The sequence below is a fragment of the Perognathus longimembris genome, chromosome 23, assembly GCF_023159225.1.
Source record: "Perognathus longimembris pacificus isolate PPM17 chromosome 23, ASM2315922v1, whole genome shotgun sequence".
Taxonomy (NCBI): domain Eukaryota; kingdom Metazoa; phylum Chordata; class Mammalia; order Rodentia; family Heteromyidae; genus Perognathus; species Perognathus longimembris.
This window is the reverse complement of record NC_063183.1, coordinates 23,519,227-23,544,918: the sequence shown is the minus strand read 5'-3', so window position 1 is coordinate 23,544,918 and position 25,692 is coordinate 23,519,227. Positions and strand designations below refer to the sequence as shown.

Genomic DNA, 25,692 nt, shown 5'->3' with positions numbered 1-25,692 from the left:
GATGGATGCAGTGGGTACCCACGTTCACCTCGTCGTGGAAGGTACAAGAGAAGGTGACTTCTCTAGAGTCAAGCCTGATGGGGTTGGAGGCATGGCTCAGGTGGTAGAGTGCCAGCTAGTGATCAAAAGCATCAGATACCCAGTTCAAGTCCTGGTCTCCAACAACAACAATGAAAGCAACCCTCAAAGATCTCTAAAGATAAATGGCAAAGCAGAGGCGACTCAGACTTCCACCACTGCACGGTGGCCTTTCAGACTCTGCCCTGCAGAAAACAGAAGCCACTGGCTCCACTTGAAAGACACGGTGAAGGTAAAGCAAACTGTTCAAGGTTCTCCAAAAATGCCAGGCGATGTGGTTCTCAATTGCATGGTCTGAAAAACTCTCGGAAGTAGAGAGTTGCTCATTTTACACAAGAACAGGTTTTTTTCTTTCCAGAGCTGAGGACCAAACTCAGGGCCTTGCACTTGCCAGGCACGTGCTCTTCCACTGAGCCAAACCCCCAACCCCAAGAGCAGATTGAAGACTTAGCATAATGAAAATTACCAGGTTACCCAGTTGGCCAATGGCAAAATGCGTCAGCCTCCTTCCTTACAGGCAACCCTAGGAGGCAATGCCTGGATCACCCCCTCCCCTTCCCTTCCTTCCTTCCCGAATTCTGTCCTCCTTTCTGCGCCCCCCCCCACCCCTTGTATATCTGCTGAGCATCCAGTTAGTGTCTCATAATATCAAATCTTATTCCTGTTCTCTACATTGATTTGAAATGCAGTAGGAAAGGAAAAGGAAGAACCACTTGTGTTCATGAATCGCCAGCTATACAATCTATCTTATGCCCTAAGATTTACATTTAAGAAACAAGCAAAAGCAAGGAGAAATCATGGGTTTCACACATTGTGAGAGCTCAGCTCATCTCCTCAACATGTATTAGATGATCCTATTGGTTCATTGTATGTTTTGTATTGAGTTTTCAGTTTGTTTGCTACCTGAAAAGTCCAGTAATTCTTTGCATGGCTCCAGTAACTATACAACAGTTTCACCCAGTCTATGATCATCAGAGATGAGTACTTACGAAGATTTTTTTTTCCCCTGTGTCCAGCTTTGCCATCCTTTCCCTAGAAAACTAAACTGATGTTAAACACTGCAAGGCAAACCTCAGATGAATGCCTTTCCCCTTCAAGTCTAGAAAAGGTCACGTTGAAGCTCAGCCTCACAAGACGTGGCCGTGTTGCCCCGGGGGGGTGGGGGGTGGGGGGAGCCACTTCCATCTGGAGTGGTCTCAGCAGAGAACACTGCCCAAATCCCCAGTTTTCATCAATCTCCCTCATTCAACATTTTCACAGCCCCGTAATGCAAGCAGGTGGGATGCTGGACTTTGTCCCTAATCAACAAGAAATCACAGCTAACACAACAGGTGCTTAACAAGTGTGGCCGGCTTTGCATTTCACTTAAGAAAAAAAAAAAACAAGGAAAGAAATTGGTGTCTAATGTAAGATCAGATCTAGATTGTAGCTCTGTAGTATTGCACTATGGCCGCAGTCAGACCCTCCTATCCTTACCTACGGAAGAGGGGAGGCACCCCCTCCATTAATTACAGGGCTAGGTAGGGGGCATTTGCCATCCTAAGTTTCTAGTCATAATTCTTTTTGGAGAATATATTATTCCTGTTTATGAATCCTCCCTGAGAATGGTTAAGTGACCCCAAAAGAAAGTGTTTGAAAGGGTAGAGGGGGGATAGATGTAATTCCCAAGCAGATAATTCTCTCGCTCTCTCTCTTTCTCTTTCACACACACACACACACACACACACACACACACACACACGTGCACGCACGCTCTTTTCCAGTCCTGGGGCTTGAACTTAGGGCATGGGCACTGTCCCTGAATTTCTTTTGCTCAAGGCTAGCACTCTACCAGTTGAGCCACAACACCGCTTCTGGCTTTATCTGTGTATGTGGTACTGAGGAATCAAACCCGGGCTTCATGCATGCGCGGCAAGCACTCTACCACTAAGCCATACACACACACACACACACACACACACACACACACACACACACACACACACACAGAGTTTCACAATAAGTTCCTATGATTCCTCCCCTCTCGTCACTGACAACTTGGTCTTGCAGAACAACCTGGATGATTCTAGTCGGGAGACCTCCTGTGGCACTACAAACTCTGGCTTAGTTCCTAGTGAATATTGAAAATTTAAGAAAGCCACTTCATCTTTCCTGGGTCTCAGCTTCTTCATGTGCAGAGTGAAGGCCCAGAGCCAAGCAGCCGCTCATCTGTTAGTACTTGGATGAACTGGGAAAGTTAGGAAGGACAGGTTGGGGGGTGGGAACGGAGGGAGTCTCCCAGGCCCCAGCTCGCTCTGAGAGCCAGTCTACCATCCTGTGTTTGTGCTGCCTTGTGGAGCAGAGGTATCTTTTCTCAAGGAGCACCGCAGCTGCTTGGAACTGTAGAGGACTTGCTCTGTTTATAGTTTCCCCACAGCTCGTTATGAAAGAGTAGATGATAGCAGTTCCTTAACCGCTGCACTCCCTGCTGAGATTCAGCTCGCTTGGTGCACCCCAAACAGGCAAGACTGGTGCACTGGGGGGGGGGCTCCCCCACACATCTGAAACGGGGCTAATTCTCAGCAGGAATGTTGGCGCGGACCAACGCTGCCTCCCATCCTTGTTTGAAAAGGCATCAAGATTGATATCTGGAGTGTCCTTGCAAGAGCCTCAGTGTGCCTGAACTATGCAGAGAGCAAGGCCCAGCCGTGCGGGGGGAAAGTAATTTGGATCTTTGCAAGGAAAATAATTTGTTATACAAGACAAAACAGAACACAAGAGGCTTTTCATGCCTTCTTTATTCAAGGCAGGTGGCTGAGTAGTTTCTGAAACTTTTTCTGTTTATTAAGTAGGGGCAAAATTAGAATGGATTCCTTCTCAGAGATATGATGCCCTTTTAGAAACAGGAAAATAAATCTCTCCTGGAGATCTCAGTGCACTGGCTGAGATAATTGTTTTGTGCAGTTTTCCATTTCTGAAGCTAAACTCCAAATTGAAGGAGTCTAAGTGTCTTCCCTCTACTTCCTTCATTTTCAGCATTGTATTTGCTGGTTCCTACCGAGATGGAAATTCAAATGCATATTTCTTGTCTTTCTGAAACATTTCCAGAAAGAGGCCAAATCATCTTGGTTTGGATCTCTCTCTCTCTCTCTCTCTTCTCTCTCTCTCTCTCTGTCTGTCTCTCTCTCTCTCTCTCTCTCACACACACACACACACACACACACTCACATTGGAGATTGAGACTCTAACTCACTAACTGAAGCTTTATACTCATTGGCAGGCACCTTACCATCTGAACCACGCCTCCAAGCCCTGCTCACGTTCTCACACTAGAACACAACAGGACCTTGATGTGGTAAGAGCAATCTCAAAACATCATCTGGAAAACTCAGATTATGAACGTCAATCTGGAACTGGGGTTGGAACTCAAAATCTTGAGTTCTTGCTTAGCTTTTTGGCTCAAGACCGGCACTCTGCCCATTGAGCCACAGCTTTTTGGTAGTTAATTGAACATAAGAATCTCATGGGCTTTTCTGCCCGGGCTGGCTTCAACCTGTGACCCTCAGGTCTCAGCTTCCTGAGTAGCTGGGATTATCGGTGGGCGCCACCAGCACCAGGCTGAACATCCATCTAAGCACAAACTATGTCTTCAGCCTATTTCCACGCCACTCCCACCACCAGGCACACCACCGCTCCAGCCACAGGAAACCACGTGCCTTTCCTCAAATAGTCTCTGTAGCTCCTCCTTTTCTCACACCTGTCTCTCCACACCTCCTCTGAAATGCTAGCTATTCTCCTTTCTAGATTCTGGCTCCTTCTACCCAGGTTGTGCTATGCCCATACCTCATACCCTCTACTGCCTTTTTTTTCTGGCTGTTTATCTTCATCACTAGACTGAGTTTGTTAGTGGAGACACTTCATCTGATTTCCTTTGCAGTATGGAGTTTGGACGCAGGGCTTACGCGCGCCCCCCTGAGCCGTGCTTGTAGCTCCGGCTGTTTTGTGCTGGTTATGTTGAGATGGGCTCTCCCTTCCTGCCAGGGACCACACCAGGGTCATGCCCCACCTTTTTAGCTGGACTGTCAAGGACATGCTACCATGGTCAGTTTCTTCGGTTGAGATGCAACTGAGCCCCCACCAATCCCAAACTCTCGGGTAGCTAGCATGACAGGCATGGACTGCCATATCTAGCTATGGGTTGGGAAGGAATCTTGCAAACTTTTCTGCCTTGGTGGGCCTCGTGTGGCGATGCTCCAATTCTCAGCCTCCTAACTAGATAGGATTACAGGCACGAGTCACTCATGCCTGGCTTCTGAGTTGTTTTTATATGCATTTGTACAAGAGAAGACTTCAAGAATGTTTGCCAAGTCAGTGAGGCAGTGCAAGGCAGCTGCTCTTCAGGCCTCTGGAAACGAAGGCAGCAGAGGGGAGAGAACACAACATGTCCATTCCTGGCGTGGCTTTGCTGCAGGGAGCAGGAGAGTCCTCAGTTTCTCTCTTCTTTATCTTTGGTTTTAATTTGAGCACTGGGTGTCCACTGGAATTCCAGGACATGTAAACACTTTGTTGTTGTTGTTTGGACTCTACTCCCAGAGATCCTGACAGTCACCGTTATTTCTCACAAAGTTTCCAAGATTATTCAAAAGTGCTGCTAGTGTTGAGAACCATGGTGTCAAAAAGGGCACGTGTCACGTACTTATCTAATTAACCAACTTCATCGCTGGCTTTGTTCTCCAGGCTGCTTAATGTTGTCCCTGACTGCACATTTCCTAGTGCTAGTGAGTGCTACTTGTTCTCATCAACATCTGAATCTTCACCACAATCCTGAGAGGCAAGAATGTGAGGGAGAATAAAAACAAAAAACAAAACGAAAACCAGGCACCAGTGATTCACGCCTGTAATCCCAGCTACTCAGGAGGATGAGATCTGAGGATCACGGTTCAAAGGTAGCCCAGGCAGAAAATTCCATGAGACACTGATCTCCAATTAGCCATCAGAAACACCGGAAATGGAGCCGTGGCTCTGGCAGCAGAGATCAGGGACACGATTTTGATTTCTTAAATCTGTTTTGATAGGAAGATACATGGAGTACTCACGTCAGCAAGCTAAGGGTCAGGTACCACTAGAACCTGGTAAGAGTCAGGACCTATGAGCTCAGCGGAGCCAAACTACTGTAAAATCCTTGACTGGGCAGAGTAAGAAAGGAAAAGTAAGCCTCTCATCTAGCAGACAGAAGAGTGGCATTCTTACTCTTCAGTATCCATGTTTTTGAGTATTAGGAAAAAAAGGGAAAGAAAGCTCAAAATCCGAAGTGCATATATCTATAAAGTTCTCTCCCATGAAACTGGCCCATGGCTCACTGGTGGGTTCCAGAGCTTTAGGAAAGGGCTAAAACCGCAGCAAGCCACTTCCTCCATTCTCCAAGAGGGGCGGGCCTGTGCCAGGCGCCAGGACACTCATCTCACTGGGGCGAGGAAAGGAGAGAGCCCCTGGGACAATTCAGCTCCATGATGACACAGCTGCTAGCTACAAACATTTTCTTGGCATGAATCAGTCCGGCCCCTCCTGTCGTTTGCTTTGATGGTCTCTCTACTATCTTGTTGACTAATGGTGAGATCATGGTTTGTTCATCTAACTGAATAAAAAATAAATAAAACAAAACACTATACCGCAAGCGAAATACAAACTACTTCCCTGTACTTTATGGAGGTTGCTTATTGATCCTGTGTTTATAAGAGCCCTTTCATAGCCACTTATTAAATATTTACATGTATCGTTTGTGCATGTAGCTGCAATAAGGAGAAGTTAATCCTATCTTTAATCTTAGTGACTTTGTTTGCTTTCTGAAGACCTTTGGCTGAAATAAAATGGAAAGCAGCCACCTCAGAACGGCTTCTTGCTGCTGACTGCCAGGCATTCTGTACAGTACCAATAGCTTTCCTCTCTCCAGAGTAATCAAACCAGCAGCAGATTCAAATCCTCATGGAAGGGAAATGTTCGATCTAGAAGTAGCAATGTAATTTCCCAAGTAGCTGACAGAAGTTAGAAAAGAATAGATGGACAGAAAAGTAAACAACTATGAACTCAAAAGGCTTGGGATCATTCAGTTTGCATGTGAAATTACTTCACCTGCCACTACAAATACGTATAATGACCAGTTGTTTTTCATATGCTAGACAGATGTTTCTCTCTCAGGTCCTCTAGCATCTGCCATTTATGTCATACAAAGAAAGAAACCAGAAGATTCCTGTCTCAAACACTACAGGAAGGGTTCCTCTCCTCTTGAAGGAAGTATGGGAATGTGTACATTGGAAAATTTAGCTGAGACTGCATCTATGCATACCGTAGTAAAGCTGCCTCACTCTTGTGATTATTCCTGACAGAGAAACACTTTTAATAGAACACCTTCCACCCCATCCTCCCCAAATTTCTCCCTTCCTCTTCTTCCTTTCCCTTCCTCTTCCCTCTTCCTTCTCCTTTTCTTTATCCTCTCTTCCTCTTTTCCTCCTTCCCTTTCTCTCTCCCTTCCTCTCTCCCTTCCTTTCTTGTTTCCTCCCTCCCTCCATCTCTTCCTCTTTTTCCTTTTCCCTGTTGGACACAGTCATTTTTAAAGAGTACATGCTTAGTTGTCAGTGTTCTTCTTATGAAGCTAGAGAATTCCTTGTGTTAATAGAAGGCTACAGTGATCCAAAGAGTGAGGTAGTGGGGCTGGGGATATGGCCTAGTGGCAAGAGCGCTTGCTTTGTATACTTGAAGCCCTGGGTTTGATTCCCCAGCACCACATATACAGAAAATGGCCAGAAGTGGCGCTATGGCTCAAGTGGCAGAGTGCTAGCCTTGAGCAAAAGAAGCCAGGGACAGTGCTCAGGCCCTGAGTCCAAGGCCCAGGACTGGCAAAAAAAACCCACAAAACAAACAAAGGGTGAGGTAGAGATGAATCAGCAGGTGCCCAGGTTAAGTGAACCAGAAAAAGAACTAAACTCACATGACCATGGACACAACTCAAGCTTCACCAAGATACAATGGCAATTCAGTGGCAATGAGTCTTTTCAAGAAATGGTACCAAATGACAGTCACCCATATTTGAAAAAAGCACCCTATCTTTGCCTCAGAACGTATACAAAATTAGCTCAAAGTAGATTATATGCCTAAATGTAAAACAAAACAAAAACGGAAATACCCCATAAGGTTCCTAGAAGGAAAACTAGGCAATCTTGGAGCTTTCAAATTAGGCAAAGATTTTCTAGACACAGCACAAAAACCTTGGTCCACAAGAGAAAATACTGATGAACTAGATAGTGACAAATTAAGAACATCTGGTCTTCAAAAGACACTATTGAGAGAAAGACAAGAGGAGCCACAAGTCTTGGAGAAAAATATTTGCAAATCACAAAGGACTTGCATCCAAAAAACACAAAGATCTTTCAGCAGTATGGAAACAAAAAATGCCACTCCCAAGGGCAAAGATTAAAAGATACCCCACCAAAGAAAACAACAGTGGCAAGATCCACTAATGAAAAGATGCTCAATAACAGAGAACTGGAAATAACCCAGTTATATAACTCATAGAACGCTGTACACATATTTCAGTGACTGAACTTAAAGAATACTGCCCACACCTAATGTTGGTGAGAATGTGGATGAGTTGGCAGTCTTTGACTTTGCTTGTATGAATGACAAATGGTAGAACCACTTTGGAAAACATGCTGTGTGATCTAGCCATCCATTCCTAGGTATTTGAGACAAATGCTTATAGAGGGTTGTCATCAAAAAGCAAGCTGAAAGCTGGTGCCAGAGGCTCATGCCTGTAGTCCTGGCTACTCGGGAAGCTGAGGTCTGAGGATTGTAGTTCAAAGCCAGTCTGAGCAGACAAACGTGAAAGACTCTTATCTCCAACTAACCACCAAAAGCTGGAAATGGAGGTGAGGCTCAAGTGGTAGAGTGCTAGCCTTGAGCACAAAAGCTCAGAGACAATATCCAAGCCCTGAGTACAGCCCAGGATCTACATAAAAATAAAAGCAAAACACTCAGAGACATCTGCCATCAAGGGGTCCATGGACACCTCTGCCTTCCCGTTCCCTGGTGTTCTACCAGTGTTATCCTTTGAGGACCTGGGAACTCGCTCGCTACCTTGAGAGTTCCGGTCTGTCAGTGGACCTACCTCAGTAGAGCCTGTGAATGCGATCTTGTCTATGCCAGTGTGAGAAGCTATGGCTGCCCCGGCTGTTGGCCCAAATCCTGGCAGAATATTAACGACTCCAGGTGGGAAGCCAGCCTGAGAAAACAGAATTGGAGGAGACGGGTTTCACGTAAGCTTGTGCATCATGTTAGCAAGGTTATGGCCTACAGGCTCTACGAGCGGGGATGAAGTCAGTGTCTCCTACCTCCTTGATGAGGGCTCCCATGTAGAGTGCACTTAGTGGTGTCTGCTCTGCTGGCTTAATAACCACTGTGTTACCGCAGCACAGAGCAGGGGCGATTTTCCAGGCAAACATCAGCAGGGGGAAGTTCCACTGAAAGGGAAGAAAAACAAAAAACCAAGGTTGATAGATGGAAAAAATATTTCTCCACGATTATGTTTTCAAGCTGTGACTTCTTAAGATTTCTCAAACCAGTCCTCAGCATAAATCTTGTCTGCCATGAAGTCTAGATGTTTGGGTTGGAGTTACCTTAATGATTTCATTAAGAATAGAATAGTGCTAGCTGGGTACCAGTGGCTCACGCCTATAATCCAAGCTACTCAGGAGGCTGAAACCCGAGGATCGTGGTTCAAAGCTAGCCAGGGCAGGCAAGTCCATGAGACCCTTATCTCCAACTAAAAGTAGTACTATGGCTCAAAGTGGTAGGGCACTAACCTTGAGTGAAAGAGCTCAGAGGCAGTGCCCAGGCCCTGAGTTCAAGCCCTATGATTAACAACAACAAGAGAATAGAATAATGCTGACCTTGAAAAAAAAATCTCTCCTTTTCTTTCTCTTCCACAAAATTGCTATATTCCAACTACCCATCTAAAGAAATCTCATGACATAAGAGAGTTTCTGGGGTTCTTTTCTTTTCGTGTGTGTGTGTGTGTCGTTTTTATGCTCAAGTCTATTGCTCTATCACTTGAGCCAAAGCTCCACTTCCTTTTCCTTTATTTTGGTTTAGTTTTATCATGGCTGCGATTTTACATATTTTCTATAATTGGAATTTCCTTCTAATAAGTTCTTAGGTGGGAAAATTTTGTCTTGAATTTGAGATTTTTTTCTTTTACACCAGGATTTTCACACTGATGTAAAAGCCATTCAATGTGGGAAAACTAGAGAAGAAAATTCTAGCTGCAAATTCTATTTAAATCAATGTGTATTTCAAAGCAGCATGTCTTCATAGGTGTATTGTCATAAAACACATGATTACAATCAAATGCATCTACTGGCAAGTATGGAAAAAAATGTCATCTGCCTCCTTCTCACGTCAAAAGGAGCTCAAGAAAACGAAACTATATTTATAGGAGCATGTCAATCTGGGACCTAAAATGATGAAAGCTGATTTTAGGGTTATTACCCTTGTACTGTTATAAGCTTGGGGATGAGACTTGTTACTATCAGGTGTCATTGATAATTTCATTAAAGAAGAAAAGAACATTCCTGGTTCCCTGGCTACGGCCCTTGACTGCACCGTGTTTCTGCCTGAAGCACCTCAGCTGCCATCCTTGAAGGATTCTTACCGGCTCTGGCAAGGCTGCAAAAATATACAAGTGTCTTGCCTTCACCAAACACCCAATTTCTTTTCCCTGTAGTTGTTTATAAACTTGGGAGTTCTCGGTGATGTTTTCATTCCATCTACAGTGTATAAATCTTGCGAGTGCAGTAATTGAGCTGAGCTAGCTGACAGGCTCTTGCCCTGTCAGGAAGCTGCAGCTCTGACGGTTCTGGGGCAGAGCGAGAGAGAGGGGCAGGTTTGGGCCTTGCAATGAAGGTGACAGACCCACCCCTGAGCAGACCTAAGGGGGACTTCCGCGCTCGTGTGTGTGTGTGTGTGTGTGTGTGTGTGTGTGTGTGTGTAGAAGCACAAGAATGTTAGCCAACCTTCTTATTTCCCTCCATTTCATACCCTAATGAATTGATATATTGATCATTTGAGAAAATATTACTAACTCCATAAAACCCCTGTATCCCTCCCCAAAGCTTTGAGCCTCCCTTTTGGAATCCCCAGCTAGTACTATTAACTAGGACTGTTAGAAGATACAGTGATGTTTTATATCATGCCAAGGATGTGTGTGAGAAAGAGAGCAAGCGCAGCACAAAGGACAATGTTTAATGTTCCAACCCAAACACGAAGCACTACATCTATTTCCCTTTACAAGACAGACAACAGCCCGGCATGGTTTCAATTACAACCGTGACATTAATGGTACGGCTGCATCTTCTGTAGTGTCTTCTATCTAGATTCTTGTGAGAAGAAACAGTGGGGAAAACCATACTAAAACAAAAACAAAAAACACCATATATACATGCATGCCTGGGGGGAAAAAGGCAAGTCACAGACCTTAAAACTAAACAAGCAAACACAGCAAAGCACTAATTTTCCATAAGCAGAGTAGACACACACAACCAAGGGTAGGTTATTAATACACGTGGGGGCTTGGCTTATTTTAATCATGAGAATTCCATGAGTGGAGAACTCAACTCCTGGTAACAGAGCTGAAACCCTAAGAACCTGTTCAAATAAGCATTCGCAGGGAGGCTGTTAAAGATATGTCAACAACATGAGCTCAGTTCTTGTCTTCCCAGTAATGGAAAACACACATTTGTTGAGAACCATGTTTTGTGTGTCTTTAAGGGAACTGAGTCAAATGAAAATAAATAGGAGGTGCGAGGAGATACGCTCACCGGGATGATCTGTCCACACACTCCGATGGGCTCATGTCTTGTAAAGGTGAAGTAATCCCCATCTGAAAGAAATAAGCGTGAAAGGGTAAGAATCAAGGAGAAGGAAGAGGGAGAACTTTGGTAAGCATAAAAATCAGAAATGCTGTTGACAACAACCATCCTACTGAGCCACTCACGAAAGCTGGTAGAAGAGCTATCGCTATGCCTAAGGGACCTTGGGGTGTGTCTCACACAGCCCGAGTAATGAGACCTCTGAGACAAATGAAGGACACATTGGTTTATGGACCCTAGAAGAAGCCTTGGGAGTCAAGGACAGATGAGCACTGGAACTACTCAGAACTCAGCCAGGTGCCTATGGCTTCCAGGTTGAGATCTGAGGATCACAGTTCAAGCCAGCCTGGGCAGGAAAGTCCATTATCTCCAATTAACCACCAAAACGCCAGATGTGGAGCTGTGGTTCTAGTGGTAGAGCGCTAGCCTTGAGCAAAAAAGCTCAGGGACAGCATCCAGGCCCCGAGTTCAAGCTCCAGGACCAGAGTGCACTCATGTACACACGCATACACACACACACACACACACACACAACCCTAAAAACTTAATTTTATATTAATATTAAAATAATCAGTAGGACAGGTCTTGATTTAAAAACAGGAGAGCCTGAAACCTTTAAATAAGTTTCTAAATAGTTTTGCTTTTCAATGGCAAGGGAAATATTACTGAGCAAATTTAAAATGCTGGGCAACTGGGAAAAAAAAGATGTGGAGTAAAAAGTAAGATACATGCCATAACTCAATCCAGCTGTCAAAATGCACTTCCTGCATGTTGGGCGGAACATAGGCAGGCCCAGGGCTATTTAAAGAAAGCCGAAGTCCACTTCAAAGGAGAACTCCATCAATAACCCAAAGCCACCACCCCGCGTTGCACACAGAAATGCGGACCTGCGCGTGGGTCCCAGGGGGCTAGCAGGAGAAGCGCTGGACAGGAATTTCATAACTGTGTTTTTCTTATTGGCGTCATAGGCAATTGGAATCATCAGCCACAGTAAGTCCAAACCACAATTCTTCTGGTTTAGAAGAGCAGTATGTCCTTTCTCTGAACAAGTTCACAAAGCTAACTGAAGGGACTGCAGAATTGATTTTTTTGTTTTTAGGCCATGGCTTTTTGTTTCTGGAACTGGCAAAAAAAAAAAAAATTCCTCTATTGCTGGCCCTTTGGCCACTAGAGTGTTCTCTCTCTCTCTCTCTCTCTCTCTCTCTCTCTCTCTCTCTCTCTCTCTCTCTCTCTCTCTCTCTCTCTCCTCTCCTCTCCTCTCCTTCACCCCCCCCTCCCCTCAGGGAACATGAAGATACTCAACTAATACTCAGAGAAGTACAATTGTTAGGACTGAGGATGGAAGTGGAGACAGGAGTGTGTGGGTTTGGGAAAGACAGATGAGGTCCATATTGTCTCTCAAGGCATCTTAATTGCTAACATTGACCACCCAGGGCTATTTAAAATGAGTTAAAGCTTATCCATTTAAATATTATACAAGTTAAATTAAGGTACTCAACTCCCTCTCTCTATTCCTCTCTTTGGCTTCAGATCTCTGATTCCTCTTCCCAGTATTAACCATTGTCTGTTGCTGGTACATACTTTCAAGGAACTTCTGTTCACAGACAAGCCCTTTAACACCCCTCTCTTTTCTTTTTCTAAATACAAATGGAATCGTGGTATCTAGTCTTATATTTCATCCTTCTCTCCTTTCCATATAGCTAGCACATCTTTATAATGGCTGCATGTTATTGCACTGGCTCAACAAGTAATGGTAATCTTGTCCATCTCCTCAAGATCGTCAAGGTAACTTTCAGTATTGCCTAGTATAGACAATGCTGCAAGGACCATTGCTTTATATATAACTGTGAAATTTCTTGAACAAAGTACATGCATATTTCAAAAAATGTAGACAAAAATCTTCAAAAAGCTGGCCTCTATGAGGAATTGAACTTGACTTTGGAATAGTATCCCAACAGAAACTGAACTATGGGGGAGAAGACTTCTTCCAGGGAAATCTGTTCTCCGATTTGGCAAACGCTGAGTTGAGGAAGTGCACACAAGGGACCAAGTCAGCCCAAGACTCACACTGAGAATTTTTTGCCATATCCAAATATCACCTACACTTCCGCTTGCACGAAACCCTCTGTTAAATCAACTCATCTTTGGCATATATGAACATGTAGCTACTTGTTAGGCTCACTCTAAGAAAATCTAGGAAATCTAGAAAATCTAGGAAACAGATTTCAAGGGCTAAGTTATGCTTCCTTTTACATTCTTCAAATCCAAGGAGTGGGGGAAATGCTTACTAGTTTACTCTTTCGTTCCACCTGGCATGTTGCCAGTGTTATGTGGGAGCTGCCTGGTGCTTCTCAAACTCACAAGAGCACCTGAAGCATCTGACAGTGTTCCAGATGCAGACTCAGACTCCACAGGCCTGGGAAGGGGTTGGAGCCTCTACTGCCTGAGACACACCGCCAGTCCTTCTGTTTGTCTTTTTTTTTTTTTTGAGGTCAAGTCTCACTAACTTTGGCCTTGACCGTCCTTAAATTTGAGATCTTCCTCCCTCTACTTCTTGAGTAGCTAGGATGACAAGGGTGTGACATCTAGCCCAGTTTCAACATTGTCCTTAATGCTTTTTAAATGCTAAATTAAGAATACCACCACTTATTTCTGTAGAATCTTATAAAACTGCTTTCGCATCCTTATTTCACTGTACACTTGAAATAACTCTAAAAGTAAGTATCGTGGCCGGGTGCTGGTGGCTCACGCCTATAATCATAGGAGACATGAGATCTGAGGATCGTGGTTTGAAGCCAGCCAAAGCAAGAAAGTCTGTGATTCTTTTAGCTCCGATTAATCATAGAAAAAGCTGAAAGTGGTGCTGTAGCTCGTGTGGTACAGTGCTAGCCATGAGCAAAAGGAGCTTAGGGACAGTGCCCGGGCCTGAGTTCAAGACCCAGGAGTAAATGAATAAGTATCACAAGCAGAACATTTCCTTGGCTGTCTTGGGACTTAAATTGCACCCTACCATTTGAGCCCCATCTCCACCTTTCTTATTTTGAGTTTGTATTTCAGATAACATCTCACATCTCCCTGGGCTAGCCTTGGCCTGTGACCCTCCGTTTCTACCTCCTGCCGGCTGTAATTACAGGCCTGTGCCATCACACTTGATGTGTGTGTGTGTGTGTGTGTGTGTGTGTGTGTGTGTATAGACTGGGTCTGGCTGAATATTAAAACTCGCCCATATCTGCCTTTTAAGCTATCTGAGTTTTTTGTTGTTGTTGTTGTTTTTGCCAGTCCTGGGCCTTGAACTCAGGCCCTGAGCACTGTCCCTGGCTTCTTTTTGCTCAAGGCTAGCACTCTGCCACTTGAGCCACAGTGCCTCTTCTGGCCGTTTTCTATATGTATGATGCTGGGGAATCGAACCCAGGGCTTCATGTATATGAGGGCAAGCACTCTTGCCACTAGGCCATATTCCCAGCTCCTTAAGCTATCTGAGTTTTACCACTGTTCCATGACATGGTCTTGAGGAAAGTCATCTCCGCTCCCTGGAGCCTTCCGTGTTCCTGGGGTCCCATGTAGCCTCTCACAGAGGCTTCCTGGGGGCCTGACTTTACAGCCTCCTGTCACCAACAATTCAGATCCCACTGATGCCCCTTGGTTTAAGGCAGGGTGGAGGCAGCCCCCAAACCCCCCACTTCTGTCCTGACTCTAGGTTTTTCCACTGCCCCTTCACTGTCGGGAGCACTAAACCAGGGCGAGCAGACTGCAGGCAAAGCCTGAAGACCTAAGCCAATAGCTCTGTCCATTTTTAGCCTGTTCTTCAGCATAACAGGTAAAAGTGGAAAAAGCTGCAAGATAAATAATGAAATGTGACCTGAGTCGTTTTCAACTTCTTTTTGTTTAGTGGTATATCCTGAGGTTATTTTGATGTTCAACATAAAGCATACCCTTCAAAATCAATAAAATTAGCACTCAACACAGAGAAAAATCTAAGGCGATACAAGTCCATTAGCTTCCATTTCTCCCTCCAAAAAACTGAACACAAGCTTTGACTCTTCCCTCCATTATAAGGAAGCTGCAGATTCTGACATAGGTAAAATAGTAATACGAATCATCAAAATGAGAAAATACTTCTCATTGGGACTGCTGTGAGCTACAAATGAGCACTAAGAAAGCATTCCATAAATCATAGTAATGGTTAATATTTATCATCATAACTGGGACTTGCCGTAGTAAAGGGTCAAAGCTCAGGATTTATGGTCAGGGAGAATGGCTCCATTGGGTAATGGCAGGAAATAATGGATAGTGTAGTAAAGGAAATAACATCAAGACCCTTGTGAATCAAGTTGATGTTGCCTAATTCTGCAATCACATCCCGTAGTAGGTTGGAACAGACAGAGGCAGGAGAAACTCCCAATTTCGAGGAGGAAGCCACTAGTAAGTGGCTCAAAAGTGAGGATCCTAGCCAGGTGCCAGTGGCTTACACCTGTAATCCTAGCTACTCTGGAGCCTGAGATCCTGAGGACTGTGGTTCAAAGCCAGGCAGGGCAAATAAGTCTTTGAGACTCTATCTCCAAGATAGCCAGCAAAAGAGAAGCTTGGAGGCATGGCTCAAGAAGTAGAACACCAGCTAAGCATGCAAGCTGAGCAAGTATGAGGTCTTGAGTTCAAAAAGAGCATCCTGCCTCCTCTTTCAAAGACTTTTGAGTTGGAAGTTCTTTCAGGGGAACAAAAAACAGACAGATTTACGCAGATTACCCCTTTGGCAGTCAAAGTGCCTTTTCTAAGTGATTTTTGATCAAAGCATTCGTCTGTTTGAAGCAATTCAGTGCCTCAGCATTGATTGTGAAATAAAACTTGTAGCAGGGCTGACCTAGGCTGTGACTATGCTCTCAGAGCCAGCAGTGCACTGTGGAAGATTTCTTTCCAAGGAGTGGATGTTACAGTTCAGGAGGGCAAAGCCAAGTCTCAGAATTTTCTCTGACACCCCCTTGACCACCATATTTTCAAACTCCCAGCACCTAGCCAAGCACTTAATGGTTAATAGAGACAGACCTATTCCTTAGATGGACTGAAGTCACTTGTCCCTACACATACCTGTACAGTGTCTAAACACAAAAGGAGGGACCATGTCAGAGTCAGCAATACTTTGGCTCTAGGCGCAGCTCAAGTTGCTAGACTCATCTGAGAGCTACACTGAGTGGCTACTGACTGTGTTGGGGTGATGAGTGTGTTTATTTCTGCTCCCTTTCTGACGCAGTCGTGTTTCACATACCTACAGGAATGGTCATTCCATGGATCTTATCAGCCCAACCTGCATAATACCGCAGGGTCTTGACGACACCCTGTAAATCCACATAAAAGGCTTGCAGGAATGGTTTGCCACCATTTAAGGATTCCATAGTCTGTAGGAAAAGAAAGGAAGAGGAATTAAATCATGTCAATTTTTTCTAGGGATACGCAAAAGAGTTTCTGGAGCAAAAAAAGGAGGGAAAAGCCAGGTGCTGGTGGCTCACACCTGTCATCCTAGCTACTCAGGAGGCTGAGATCTGAGGATCGAGGTCCAAAGCCAGCCGAGTCCAGGCAGGAAAATCTGTGAAACTCTTATCTCCAATCAACCACCAAAAAGCTAGAAGTGGAGCTGTGCTTCAAGGGGTAGAGCGCTAGGCTCAGCAATGCACAGGGACAGTACCCAGGCCCTGAGTTCACATCCCAGAATTCACACACACACACACACACACACACACACACACACACGAAAAGAGGAGAGAGTGCAAGTGACTATAAATGATGAGGCATGCTCAGTCAACTCTGATTTCCCAAATAGAGATATCTAGTATGCAAGTGTGGTTTGAGTTGCTAGTAAAGTCCACAATGAGAACATACGTGCTCATGTCTGGGTATTTTCAGTGACTACTGTCCAAATACATAAGCGTGGTTCTTCTTTAATGGACAAGAAGGAAATGTTCGGCTTGTCAAACTACCTTCTGGTATATTAATAACCAGAGCTGAAGAGGGATTTCTTGTTTTGGAGTCTACACTAGTAACCTGAATCCATAAAGAGGAATGGGGACATAGACTTTTTTATGTAATGGAGGAGAAAATAAAATGTTCTCCACAGCTGCCAGGACCCCCACTGAGAGAAAGAATACTCACAGTGCACAGCAAGTTTATTTATTACCATCAAATAAACAAGATCGCCTCTAGGGAAGCCCACACTTTTAACAACTTAAAGGCTGGTTTCAAGTAAACATTTAGGTTAACAACCATTATATATTAAGAGTAAAGTATCTGGTCCATTTAATTAAGAAAAATAGCAATATTAAGCAGCTTTACATTCCAAACATGATTTTTTTTGATGACATGTTCCTAAACAGATTAATCCTATAAGGAAAGCAATGAGAAACAAATAGAAGGAGCCTGGGACTCTTTTGACTTGAGATAGATTAGAGGTATTAGAAGTTTAACAAGTGAAACAAACCTAAGTATATTTTTAGTAACTTTTGTGGTTTCCCCTCTATGGACATTTTATAACACATCCTGGTGTCAAAACGATCAGATTACTGACAAAGCTACAATTGAAATGTCTCCCACTCATTATTTACAGTGCAATTTATTTATTAAATGAACAAGATGAAACTCATCATCGAGTGTCATGTGTCTACCATTCACTGGTATTTTTAGGACATTCATATGTTTTCAAGATGGCATTACAAGCTGCATTACAGGTGTGAGCCAGTCATTTTAGCTACTCAGGAGGCTGAGATCTGAGGATGGAGGTTTAAAGCCAGCCTGGGTAGGAAAGTTCGTGAGACTCTAATCTCCAAAAAACTGTCCAAAAGCTGGAAACAGAGCTGTGGCTCAAGTGGTAGAGTGCTAAGCCTTGGGCAAAAGAAGCTCAGGTACAGTGCCCAGGCCTGGAGTTCAAGCCCCAGAAACAGGACAAAATAAAAAATGAAAAGAAAAGATGGGCATTACATTCTCTGTGCAGTTAGCATAGAGCCAAGCTGTACACAGCACAGAATGAAGTACAAGTCAACCAGGAGATAAGTTTCCTCTCCCCCAAACTCTGAATGCTCTAAAAGCTGACATTTACTTAAAGAGCAGCAATAACGAAGCCCTCTAGGTCCAGGCCCTCGTGGCTCACACCTGTAATGCTAGCTACTCACGTGGCTGAGATCTGAGGATTGCAGTTTGAAGCCAGGCCAGGCAGAAAAGTCCCTGTGAGATTCTTTTTTTTTTTTTTTTTTTTTTTTGGCCAGTCCTGGGCCTTGGACTCCGGGCCTGAGCACTGTCCCTGGCTTCTTCCCGCTCAAGGCTAGCACTCTGCCACTTGAGCCACAGCGCCGCTTCTGGCCGTTTTCTGTACATGTGGTGCTGGGGAATCGAACCTAGGGCCTCGTGTATCCGAGGCAGGCACTCTTGCCACTAGGCTATATCCCCAGCCCCCCTGTGAGATTCTTAATTAACCACTCAAAAACCACAAGCAGAGCTGTGGGCTCAGAATGGTAGAGTGCTCGTCTTGAGCAAAAGAGCTCAGGGACAGCGCCCAGGCCCTGAGTTCAAGCCCTATAACCAACAATAACAACAACAACAACAACAACAACAAAAACTGTCTAGGGTAGGAGAAGGTCCTGGGAGATTGCTCTAATTGCTCTAGTGGAAAGAAGTTAGTGTCAGTCCTTACTCATGTATCTAGGGAATGACAGGACAAAGGAAGCAGAAGGAAGCAAAGGCCTGCACCCCTCTGCTTCTGAGGCTGAAGGTTAACCAGTAGCAAGGGCAGGTCCTCCAAAGAATCACCGGGGATGGGTTTCTGCAAGCTGGTGGGTTTTGCTTTCTTAGTCAAGCAGGTAGAAGAAAAGATGGTACTTACCAGTCACACAGTGACATGGGTCTTGAGAACGCAAAGAGGAGAAGTACTCAGCCGATTCTCTACTTCCCAACCTTCCCAAATGCACACAGTTCCCATTTCTTCAGTGTGTTCTCCCATCTTTCCCGCAGGCCTGCCTCCCAGCCCACTTTCCTAGAGACAGAGGAACTGTAAATCTGGAGTGAAGACTCATTCTCAGGCTACTTACTGCAAGAACTGCCCTGTCTCGTTCCACCAAATCTGCAAGCTTGTCCAACAGACGTCCTCTTTCTGAAGCATCCATCCTTCTCCACACCGAACCAAGGGAGAAAGCCAGGCGGGCTGCCTGCACTGCTTTGTCTATGTCTGCCTGTTAGGGAAGAGGCACAATGAAAGGGAGAGAAACACACCAAAAAGAAGGGGAGCCACGGGCTCTCAAGCTCCGAACGTAAGCGATGGTGTCTGGGGGAGCGCATGTCTACTGCCCCACTGATTGATAGCGGTTATTGTGTAGAGAAGAATCTGGAAATACATACCTTGTCGGCCTCTTGGACTTCACACAGCTGCTCCCCTGTGGCCGGGTTGTAGACCGGGAACGCTCGCCCACTGTCTGAGTTCTGCCACTCATTGTTAATGAAGATCTAGGAAAGGAGACAATACAGTGGGATCTGTGATGAGGGTGATCAGACAAGCCATGTGGACCCCACGTGGTAATAATACTAGAGATGTACACTTGGTGAGTGTGTAACACAAGTGTAGAACTTGAAGCATTGCACGATACTCTAAACAGATCCTGTTTGGCCCCACTTGCTCTCAATTCAGGAATGCCTTCCATGTTATTTTGGTTTCAGTGTTGTCCAAAGACTTGAGTGTGCTTAGCTTTAGTTGAGCGTGTCAGCCAGTGAGAGAGATGGGGTCTCTGATCAGCACTGGGACAAATAGACACCAAGTGCTCCTGATACGACACACGAAGAAACACGTAAGATCAGTGACTGTGTCACTTTACATTCCTACCACCAATTAAAGAGTGCTGCTTTTGCTCCGTAGTCTCAGCTTTTCGGATTTTAGCCATTCCAATCGCTTTAGAGTAGAAACTCATTGTCCTTTCAGTTTGTAATTCTCTAGTCTTAACTATTCTCAATTTAATTTCTGCTTGAATATTTGTGATTTTCTTCTACTCTAGATTATTTGTTTTCTACAAGTTTCCTAAAACAAAGTAAGTTTTGTTTTTATTTAATTCTAAATATCTTTAGATTGAGGCTTATTCATTGGAAAATGTGTTACTTATAAATATGTGATTTAATATCCAAATGTTGTAGAGGGGTCTCCAGGTTGCTTTTAGTTCTAGTTTAATTCTATAGGGCCAAAGAACATATTTTTATATGATATCTACCAGTCCACATTGGTAGCATGTGTTTTACAGCCCAGAATGTGGTCTATATCTTGGAGAATATTCTGTGAGAATATTCAGAAAAAATGAACATGCTGCTGGAGACTTAGTTTTACAATTCCTGAAACTAATATTGGCACTATCCTCTAGAGAAAATTCAGGATTTGTGTTTTCATTCAGCTTCCTATTCATTTTGAGATCATTGCTCTTTTTTAATATAGTAGAAGTAAAATATATAAAGTTATATGTCCTCACTGTTCCTACTTAATATTGCAATATTTGATATTGTAATGTAACAAGAAGGAAGGAAAGGAGGAAGGAAGAGAGAGAAAGAGACAGCACTAGAGAGCAAGTGAACAGCTTAGAAATAAAGGATAGGTCTCTTTGTTTTCCAGATGATACCATACCCATGTGGAAATCTATTTTTTTCATTTCTTTATTGTTAAAGTGATGTATAGAGGGGTTACAGTTTCATACGCAAGGCAACTTGTTACCTCCGCCCTCATTTTATCCCTGCCTCCCCCCTAGAAATCTATTTTTTAAAATTACTAGAAATACAAATGTGACAGTCACTGAATATAACACCAATAGATAACCAATGTACTATAAGTCACAAAAAATGAAACTTCAAAGTGTGCTGATAAACAAATATTTACAGACACACACACAACACACACATAAGTGAATCTCTAAGATCTAGTATATTATGACACAAGGATCTTTAAAAGTCGGTAATTTATTGCCAAAAATGAGAATTGTGTGCAGCAACATTTGGCTGCAACTAACCTTTGAAAACAGAAAGATTAAAAATAATAGCCCACAGAAAAGTCTAATGAAGACCTATCAGCCTTGGTTTCCTTACAAGCCCCTTGTAAGATTAAAGGAACTGGAAAGACTCCCTCCTCATCTTCCTTTGTAGAAAAGTTTCTAGAACATAAATAGCAGACATTGCAAAGAAGAGGAAAGGGAGTATCTGAGCAGAAATTGGGTTTTACAGAAATAAACCCATATAATATTTATGCAGGGCCCAGTCTAAGCAAGGAATGGCTTGTAGGCACTACTGAAAACCCACAGACTATGTGCGTACCGCTGTTCTGGAACGTGTGATAATATTTCAAAGACAAGATTACTTTCAGGAAAGTTAAATGAGGTAAGACATTGTGATTTAGTGCCTAGATGGATGGTAGAGATAAGAGTTGCTGGAGTTTGCTTCGGAAAAGGGAGGGCTTTGGTGTGGTGTGGCTGACATGTTAAAAGAACACTTCAGAAAAACGAGAAATAATGAGGGAGTGTGACCTGGGGTAGAGAGAGGAGAAGGCAGAAGAAAGAAACTCTATCCCTAATAAAACCATTCTGCTGGCCTGATCGGCCTCTTTTCCTTGACATTAACTCCTTTCTGAAGATCATCTGATACCCTGGTTGCAGAAGTGTGACGGAGAAGAAAGAAACACGAGGCGAGGCTCTCTCCCTCCCGTGTACAAGTTCCTCTGACGCTACACAAAGCGCAGATGATGGAGCTGCCCTGACTTGTCTTCAGAGCAAGCTGAGCCCATTTGGGAGATCGAGGCTAGAAAATGACAGAGATGTCTCGGAAATGAGAGTAGGCAAATCAGAAAGCAGAGTTATAGAAAGAAGGAAGACACTAAAAAAAGAGAGAAAGATAATGTTTGTTTGGGGTTTTTTTTGCCAGTCCTGGGCCTTGGACTCGGGGCCTGAGCACTGTCCCTGGCTTCTTTTTGCTCAAGGCTAGCACTCTGCCACTTGAGCCACACACAGCGCCACTTCTAGGCCATTTTCTGTATATGTGGTGCTAGGGAATTGAACCCAGGGCTTCATGTATACGAGGCAAGCACTCTTGCCACTAGGCCATATTCCCAGCCCGAGGAAGATGATTTATTAAGAGATGTTATAAACTAACCACATATTTAAGAAGAAAACTTATGTGTGTTTTTAATAGTGATTAAAAATAAAAGGAGGGGCTGGGAATTAGTTAGTTCTGTTAGTTAGTTCTGTTCAAATAGATGTGACTAAAAAGGGGGGGAGCCTTGTGGATTTCATGTTAATGATTTAAGGGGTGGAGGGACTCAAGAACAGGAATGGGAGCTGAGGGAAGAGGGAAGAGGGAGCTCTCACTTCCCACAGAAGTTCAAGATGCAGGCATTTGACAGTTTGCACTGTTGAATGCTGAAGCATTAGCTTTCTTTTGCTTTTTCCCATTAAAAATATTGTTGTAAGCTGGGTGCTGGGGGCTCATGTCTGTAATCCTAGCTACTCAGGAAGCTGAGATCTTCGGATCGTGGTTTAAAGCCAGCCTAAAAGCCGAAAGTGGCGCTGTGGCTCAAAGTGGTAGAGTGATAGCCTTGAGCAAAAAGATGCCAGGAACTATACTACATGCATGCACAGAGTTGAAGCCCCAGGACCAGCATGCACATCTACATATATACATCTACATATATACATATGCATACTGTTGTAAAAATATTAAAGCAAGCAGCCAGAAAACACAACTAGTCTAATGCATACACTTGGGTCATCTGAATGCTTTATCTGCAGACATGTATCATGTTCTCGGTTGTAGTAAGTTTCTGCATTGGGCTAGAACCCTACACTATGGAGAAGGAATGGTGTTGTAGAGACAATGCGGGAGTCCTTGTAGTCATTCTAGAACTCACATGCATGTGTATTGGGGCTCAAAGGGTTCTGAGAAGCCAAGCAAAAAAGAACAAAGACTTCATCGCTGGAGATCAGCAATCTTGGGGTTCCCCTAGACAGTGTATTAAAAAGACTTTGGGGCCAGGTGCTGGTGGCTCATGTCTGTCATCCTGGTTACTCAGGAGACTGGGATCTGAGAATCAGTTCCAAGCCAGCTCAGGCAGAAAAGTCCAAATAAAACGCTGGAAGTGGAGTTATGGCTCAAGTGGTAGAGTGCTAGCCTTGAACAAAAAAGCTCAGAATAGTTCCTAGGTCCTGAGTTCAAGCCCCAGCACGCGCGCGCGCGCACACACACACACACACACACACACACACACACACAAAGAGACTCTCTACTTTCTAACGTGACCCTAATCACTATATCTTCCTCCACAGCAATGTCTTTCTGTCCATGCTCGCTCACGCCTATTAACTTGTGTTCTGTATGTGGCCTCTGCTTTCTTCTCTGTCCTTCTGCCTCTTGAAATCTAAACACAGCTAAATTCATGAGGACATGTCTCTTAAGACACTGACTTCTAATGCTCTCTTCTTATTAACACTCGCCTTCCCTCTTCCCTCCTTCTCTTTCTCTCATCCCTGTAACAATATTTGCTGAGTGTCTACTTTCTTCTAGACAAAGTGCTTTCTGGGACCCCCCTAGAATATTTAATTTTCTTTCTTCTCTCCATTATGTCTTTCAGTCTAAACATGAATCTAGTATATGATCTCAGCAATAAAAGAGGGTTCCCGGGGTGGTCACCCCAAGACACAAAGCCCACTGCATACTTAAATACTTCTGAAAAGAAAATAAATGACTGCTGTGGCTAGTTTCCCTTGTAGAAAACATCCCTGGCTAAATCAACATACACCCCCAATCATTATACACACACACACACACATACACACACACACACACACACACACACACACGATCAGGGGTACATACCCACTCTACTGTCTCACTCTTCCTTTATCTGTGCTACTGACATCTGTTTTAGGAAGGATACCAAGAGACAGTCGGCCAGTACACTGCCTTGATCACACACTGGATAGCGGCGTGGGCTGCTCTGTTGAAGCGACGTACACACTCATGTCAGTGGTGACACATCTCCATCCGTGTTGTGGGAGAAAGGCAAGGGGGGGTGGGGTGGAATTGCTACTGGTAATGGTTAATGTTCATTTCTTCCTGTTCCACTTTCTATAAACAAGGTAATGCCTATACAAGCTCATTGCTGTAAACTGAGCACATTTAAATTGGCAGTAAAACCCAGCGTATTTACTCTAGTGGGCGTGTAAAGTGCCTCATCCAATGTTTTGGAAATGTTTCAAGTTTTGAAACCAAGCAGCTGGCAGCTTTACAAGCCAACCCTTACACTTCAATCGCTCACTCTGGAAAAGTTCTTGGTGTCCCGTGTCAGGGAGTACCACTCACCACGCATCCCGGCCCCCACCCCTCGGATTCTTTCCCAGTCAATCTGCATTCGCCAGGCTCTTATAAACTCTCCCAGAACCACAGACTCCGATGGCTGTTGATTAAATGTATATATCCTGTGCATTGAATCTGACTTTCATTTATGGTCACTTCATAAAAATGCCACAGAGTGGACAAGCGATGATACATAGCAAGAACTCGGGATCCCTGTGAAGTCTCAGATTAAGTTTTTGGTTTTTGTTTTTTTCTTCTTCTTCTGCTTCTCCCTTCCATCTTTATTAATAGTGACCATTTTTGTGGCCTGGCTCTAAATCAACCCAAGGATTTGACAGCAAATGTTCCATCTATGGATTATATATAACCTGCCCTAAAGACAGGATGAAAAAAAAAGGGGGGGGGGTCACCAGGGAAGGGCAGGGCTTGCTTCTGTGTAAATCATGCTACAAATTGGACAATACCCAGGGAGTTCATTGTTCACCTTCAATTGTGAGGGCCATTCCCATTTACCATTCCCCCAGAATCAATGTTCATTAAGGCTGACGGCAACCATAAATCAACCTGGATTTTCCAAGGTAATTTAGCATTAAGCATATGTATTTAAATAAAACGTAACTGATTAACTACTAGATTTTTTTTTTAAATCCAGAAGTGGCTGAGGCCATTTCTTTATAATAGAGCCATGCCAATTTTCATTTTTGTGAAGATAGAAAAAAATGAAAGAAATATGATCTTCTAAAAAGGTGAGAGAAGAGAAGTGACTCACAGCACTGTGTGTGTGTTAAGAGGGAGATAGGCGTATGATACTGTAACCTCTCTGTACGTCAGTTTGATAATAAAAATTTGAGAAAAAAATCATAATAAAACTAGACGTAAAGTAACAAAGGAAAAAAAAGAGGGAGATAGGGCTGAGATGGAAGAGGAAGAGAGAACAAAAAGAAGAGAGTCAGGTGCTGGTGGCTTACACCTGTATTCCTACCTACTCAGGTGGCTGAGATCTAAGGATTGAATTAGAAGCCAGCCTGTGAGACTCTTATCTCCAAAAAGCTATCAAAAAGACGGATACAGGGATGGGAATGTGGCTTAGTGGTAGAGTGCTTGCCTAGCGTACATGAAGCCCTGGGTTTGATTCCTTAGTACCACATAAACAGAAAAAGCAGGAAGTGGAGCTGTGGCTCAAGTGGTAGACTATCAGCCTTGAGTGGTAAAAGCTGGGGCCCTGACTTCAAGCCCTAGTACTGAGACACACACAGTAAGTATTTATTTAATACCTACTATGTGTCTAGGCATATGCTCCCCAAGTAAAATACTTTAGATCTTAAGTTTATGTAATACCAGGGAGAAAAGGTTGGTCCTCAAAGAAATCTGA

The 25,692-nt window shown here is 43.9% G+C and overlaps 1 protein-coding gene across 2 annotated transcripts in view; it reads right to left on the bottom strand.

The window, feature by feature from the left end:
• Positions 1-25,692, bottom strand: part of Aldh1a2 (aldehyde dehydrogenase 1 family member A2) — a 59,716-nt gene that overhangs the window by 9,074 nt on the left and 24,950 nt on the right. For both annotated transcript variants that reach the window (XM_048332768.1, XM_048332769.1), the window contains exons 2-7: positions 19,350-19,454; positions 19,043-19,183; positions 16,237-16,366; positions 10,926-10,987; positions 8,442-8,570; positions 8,219-8,332 (exon numbers count right to left, since the gene is read on the bottom strand). In XM_048332768.1, coding sequence (XP_048188725.1) covers positions 8,219-8,332; positions 8,442-8,570; positions 10,926-10,987; positions 16,237-16,366; positions 19,043-19,183; positions 19,350-19,454 — 681 coding nt within the window. The remainder of the gene's footprint in view (positions 1-8,218; positions 8,333-8,441; positions 8,571-10,925; positions 10,988-16,236; positions 16,367-19,042; positions 19,184-19,349; positions 19,455-25,692) is intronic.